The sequence below is a fragment of the Microtus ochrogaster genome, chromosome 7 (genome assembly GCF_000317375.1).
Source record: "Microtus ochrogaster isolate Prairie Vole_2 chromosome 7, MicOch1.0, whole genome shotgun sequence".
In the NCBI taxonomy this organism is placed as follows: domain Eukaryota; kingdom Metazoa; phylum Chordata; class Mammalia; order Rodentia; family Cricetidae; genus Microtus; species Microtus ochrogaster.
Window position 1 is genome coordinate 71,145,910 of NC_022014.1, and position 6,013 is coordinate 71,151,922.

Consider the following 6,013-nt stretch of genomic DNA (forward strand, 5'->3'; position numbering starts at 1 on the left):
AAAAAAAAAAAAAAGTTTCACTACAATCATCCCCATCCTAGATTAAAAAAATAAGACTATAAGGCCTTGTAAATCAAAATACTGTTAGTCTGAGGATGTGACAGCTGTTACCACACCATGATGGCCAAAGCTATCAACCTAAGGATCTCTCAAGCTCAGACCTCCAGTGCCAATTTAAGGAGATAACTCCAAAAGCATGCCAAAGCCAAGAGTGCTGGGATGACATACTAGGAGCCCTCTCTAAGAAGCACTGTTTCAGAAGACAGCTTACCCATCAGAAAGACAGGAAACCAAACCAAATTCCCCTGGAAGGTCAAAAGACAACCAAATCACACAATACCTGATTCTTTTTATAAATGTCCAGAATAAGTCAATTTGTAGGAGAGGTGCCAGGAAGAGGAAAGAGGGACAGATTGCAATGTGTCTTCTTGAAACAATGGAAACCATAAGGACTACACCAGTCACAACTTGTCATTATACTAGAAGCCATTGCCCTGAACAGTTTAAGGGATGAATTGTATGGTGCATTGTGTTTTAATTAAGTTGTCACAGTACATTAAAATCCATTACCACAGCTGTGGTAACCTTTAATACCAGCACCATGGAGGCAAAAGCAAGTAAATCTATGCTGAGTTCTAGGCCAGTCAGGACTACACAGGGAGACCTCAACAAAACGAAAGAAAACCATAAGCTGGATCTGAGCCTGCATGTTTTCTTGTTTTTGTTTGTTTTTTCATATGTAGTGACTATGGTAGTCAGTTTATTGCACAGATTAATCATTCTTGAATGTACAAGCTCCAGAGGAGCAACTGGGTCTTTAAATACACATAAGTATTTCCATCAAATGAATTTTCAGCCTTACATTGAAACAGGCCTATATCAGTGTTTTTAAGAAAAATAAGTGCTATCAGCTATGTGTTAACTGAGAAACCACATACAAACCAAAGATTTGTATGTGGAAAGGGGCTAAAAAAAGAGGAAGGCTGAAAGAGCAGGGAGAGGTGAGTATTGGGAATAAAGCCCATTGCATTTTATGTGCTAACTGCTCCAGTCCATTTAAATGTTGACCAGTCAAACTTAGACCTTGAAATATGGCATGTAGGTAGTCAAATCTGTTTGGTCATAACATCCACCTAGCTTGTAGGTTCTTCAGGGTGAAATGAATACAAAAACAGCTTCAGGTTCTTCACCTTGCTTTTTATGACTGAGATTAGATGGATTCCACTTAAGAACAATCTCTTATGGGTCACTGGAGTCTTTTTCCTTCCATCCAAGCCAGCACTGTGTGCCCACTACCCCTCATGTCTTACCATTATCCAAATGTAGGTTAACAAGGAAAGTGTTTATCTCACACCTAGGATATGCCTAAAGAAATGGCTTCTCACACACATACTTCTCTGCTAGGAGACAATGTGGGTACAAAGTACAGTATTTCTAGTTTGTTGTTCAAAGTACAGCACACAGCACTGCTATGTCAGATAAACATGTGCACAGGAGAAATGAGGCGTGGGCTCATAGAAAACAGCCAAATGGAAATCAAAAGGACTGTCTCTTTCAGAATTCCCTAGCTTTATCTATAGAGGCTATTCAATAATTTCTTTAACTACATCACATGCTTCTGAATCCATTCCAGAGCTAGCTATTCTGCTGTACTTTTCTCTATCTCTCTGTTTTGTAGATCCGAGCAACCTCGGGTACTAAAGGATCATCTGGATTGAAATCACACAACAGAGAACAAGTAGACAAAAATACTTTTGAAATAGTTTGGAGACCACTGTGCTAACCTTCCATCTTTTTGTTTGTTTGGAGACAGGGTTTCTCGGTGTAACAGCCCTGATTGTCCTGGAACTTGCGGTGTAGACCAGGATGGCCTTGAAATCACAGAGATCCGCCTGCCTCTGCCTCCCAAGTGCTGGGATTAAAGGTGTGCACCACCACTGCCCAGTTTATGATCCTGGTTTTAACCTAACAACAAAGAGGGAAGCAAAGCCAGAAGAGGTGCTTCAGCTACTGGATGTGTTTTAAGTTTACAGGGAGGGTCCAGGTCAGTAATTAATAGCTCCAATCCACAAGCATAAAAACGAATAAACTAGAACCTTCTAATAACAGCACTAGCCAGTTGTCTTGGCTTACATCTGTAATCCCAGCCCTTTGGAGGTTGAGGCAGGAAGACTGTCCTGGGCCTGAGTTTGAAGCCAGCTTAGGCTGCACAACAATTCCTGGCCAGCCTGGGTGACAAAGGCAGAGCCTGAACAGAATACTTGCACGAAGTCATCTGTAATGCATGTGTAATGCTTGCCTTTCTTCTTTAGTTTACAAGAAGCCTATCACCACTGTCTGCTTCCCCATCAAAGATCTGAGTTCTCTAACGCCAATACCCATAATGCTGCTGTGGCTGTTAAGCTTCTAAATCACCAGGATCCTGCTGACCTTAGAAAAATATCCAATCAGGTGACAGCCAGTATTGTCTGCTTCTGTCATAACGTAGAACAGGAAAGGTTCTACATCATAGTATAACGTCTTATGGTCCAGAAAAAGCTTCGCCAAAAGGCACAGGTTTTGGCAGTAGATCTGGAAACAGAGAAAGAGCCAATGACCAGAAGAATTGAGAAAACACCCAAAGCAAAGCCTAAAACAATGATTGTACCAGCACTACTTTGAAACAGAACTAAATCCCTAGTCCTACACAAATGTTTGGTGAAGACAAAACAATCCTTTGGAACCCCATAAATGCTTGCCACTAGCCTCTTTCTCTCAAGTCACCACTTTTTACCTTGTTTTTCTTGCCATCTACTTCAAACACAGAGATGGAGCCTTTGCGATATATCTCATCACCAGGGGGGTGTTTCCACACACACTTGGCCTACAAGAAAATGGAGTTCACATGAAGCAATCAGATTTTCCTACAACCCTGGTTCCTCAAGAGGGAAAAGGAACTGCGGGTTAAAACTGGCTGAGTTAACGGACAGTTGAACACACTTGAGGACAGTGAAATCAATCATTTTCAGAAAAGTTAAAGCCTTCTTAAGCTGTTGCAACATATCAATGGCATTACTTTGGCTGTTTGGTTCAAGTTTTCTGGATTATTTTTGGCATTATCTCAGTCCAAGATATTAAATCACCGACAACATAAAAGCCAGATTAATAAGAATATCCTTGCTTACAATAAAATGTCTCATGCTAACAGGAAATTCTTAAGCAGCTTATTCTGGCAGCTTAGTGTTGCTAAGTATGCTACGCTCACCTTTACCAGTCCCTTCCCAGTACCATCCTACCTTCATCTTTTGTCCTCAGGATGGAAAACAGATCTGCAATCACGAGTCCCTCACTATCTGCCCACCTCCTGCCATATGCTAGAAAAAGAAATCCCTTCTATGGCTTATTTTAACAGGTAGAAGGCCTGGCAAAGAAACAGGAAGCTGGAAGGCACTTGGCTCCAAAGTAACCCCGCTTTCTTATTCTCAAAATGTTCAATTCATGGTGCTGGGGCTAGTACCCAGCATCTTAGGCAGCAAGCCAAGTTCTCATACTCTGCCGGTGAAAAGTTCTAAGCCAAGTACAGGTGTTTGCTGCCAAGCATGATGACTAAAATTCGATTCTGGAAACTTACATAGCAAGAGGGAACTGACTCCCACAAGTTGTTCTATCATCTTCACATGTACGCCATGGTATGTAGTCACGTGTGCACGCATCCGCATGAATACACACATACACATTCACACATATAGAAAAACTCTTATTAAACCAATTTACTACATCTTTTTGACAACTTAAGAATAAAGATCCACTGAACAAAGTGGTTGGTGCACACTGGTAATATAAGTACTCAATAGACAGAGATAGGAAAACAGCTAGCTTAAGCTAAAGACCCTATCTGAAACAAACATTATATACACACACACCTTAAAAGAATTATGTTCCAGGTTTGGGACTGTAGCTCAATGGTACAGTATACTGTATAGTACTTACCCAGTAAGCATGAAGTTGCGCTCCCTCCCTAGCACAGAGGCAGGCGCTCAAGCCTGTGTGTGTGTCTGTTTAAGGCATACACAACATGTTCTAATTTTCATAGGTAACTCAAAAATTCATTTATTTGTTTGTTTGTTTTTCAAGACAGGGTTTCTCTGTGTAACAGTTCTGGTTGCCCTGGAACTCGCTTTGTAGAACAGGCTGGCCTTGAACTCACAGAGATCTGCCTGCCTCTGCCTCCCAAGTGCTGGGATTAAAGGTGTGCATCACCAATGCCCAACTCAAAAATTTATTAACTGGAATTGTTTCAAAGTTCCATCTATGTTCCTATTTCCTCCCCTTATTTCTAGGAAATAGAGTACTTGTTTAACTATGTAAAGATGTGGTACTTTTGTTTTACCTTGCCTGCCTAAGACACCTGATTGTTTTAATAAAAAGCTGACAGGCCAATAGCTAGGCAGTCGAGGAATAGGCAGGGCAGGCAGGCAGGCAGGCAGAGAGAATAAGCAGGAAGAGGAATCCAGGCTTGAGGAAAGAAAGAGGGAGGAAGAGAGGAGACACTATGGACTAGCCAGCGAGGCTGCCACCAGTCAGCCAGACATGAAGGAAGCAAGAAAGAAGAACATAGAGAATAAAGAAAGGTAAAAAGCCCCAAAGAAAAACAGAGAGGAAGAGAAACAAGTTAAGGTAAGTTATAAGAGCTAGTGGGACAAGCCTAAACTAAGGCTGAGCATTCATAACTAATAGTAAGTCTCCATGTTCTGATTTGGGAGTTGGAGGTCCAAGAAAGCCGGCTACACTTACTCCTGCTGGTTTTTTCCACGATAACTAAACCAATGCAATAGTTATTTGTTGAAAACATTAGCCAGCTAAAGAGGCCATTTCAGTGATTACAAGTGATTACACCTGACACAATGGAAATGCAAACAAGCTTGTATTTCCTGAAATCCAACTTTTATACTCATATAATTCACTAGACCAAGGTGTGCAATCCTTTCCTATTTTAATACAAACATATTCAGAAACAAACTATCAACCAATTCTGTTACTTTCATCATCCCTTCCCAAGTGGATCTCCCTTGTATATACATTCATTCAACACACATTCCATAGATACCCTCCACCTAAACTATGAGTTACACTTTCCTGTCTTATCTAATGAAATATATGTATTTTCTTGGAATTTGGGGCAAACACATACTATAGGGAGAGGTAATTCATATTTTGAGGAAGAAAACAAAAGATTAGACAGGATGTTTGTAGACAGGATGTAATTAAGGTGCCTTGCAGCAGTGGCCCCCCTGAAATGTAACTTTCAATTCCTTAAGTCTCCACTCGATTGCTACAACTTGGGAGATGTCATCTCTAGGACATAACTGGGAAATCATACAACATCACACTCATGTCCATGGACACGTAATAGGACTCAAAATAACATACCATGTGTCGGCGGAGTATTGTTTGGCTCTTCATATATTTTAAGCAGAATTCACACATGTAGAGACGTCCCAGCCGTGCATACTCTTCAGGATAGGGAGAATGGTACCAAGTATCCAGCTCATAGCGCCCAAAAGCAATTGTTTTAATCATGTTGCTCCCCTCTGTTATTTGGCCTTGAAGCCGTAACTTCTCCTATTGCCAAAAGATACCAAAACAATAAGGAATTATCCAAAACAAATAAGAATTAGGATTCCTTAGCTTTGATTTTAAAATTAGATTTTTTTATCTATCTAATGTGTATGGATGTTGTTTGCATATACATATGTACACTACACGTGTGCCTAGTGTCTGCAGAAATCAGAAAAAAGGGCATCAGATGCCTGAAATTGGGAGTTACAGGTGACTACAGTCATCAGGTGGATGCTAGGAACCAAACTGCACAAATAGCAAGTGTTCTTAGCCACTGAGCCATCTAGAGCTCCTATTATCCTTGTTCTTATAAGACTCTGGCAGGGCAATGGTGGCGCATGCCTTTAATCCCAGCACTCGGGAGGCAGAGGCAGGCGGATCTCTGTGAGTTCGAGACCAGCCTGGTCTACAAGAG

The 6,013-nt window shown here is 41.1% G+C and overlaps 1 protein-coding gene across 2 annotated transcripts in view; it reads right to left on the minus strand.

The window, feature by feature from the left end:
* Window positions 1–6,013, minus strand: part of Kat7 (lysine acetyltransferase 7) — a 38,565-nt gene that overhangs the window by 6,778 nt on the left and 25,774 nt on the right. For both annotated transcript variants that reach the window (XM_005350611.3, XM_005350612.3), the window contains 3 exons: window positions 5,410–5,601; window positions 2,774–2,863; window positions 2,431–2,571 (listed from right to left, as the gene is read on the minus strand). In XM_005350611.3, the coding sequence (XP_005350668.1) occupies window positions 2,431–2,571; window positions 2,774–2,863; window positions 5,410–5,601 (423 nt within the window). The remainder of the gene's footprint in view (window positions 1–2,430; window positions 2,572–2,773; window positions 2,864–5,409; window positions 5,602–6,013) is intronic.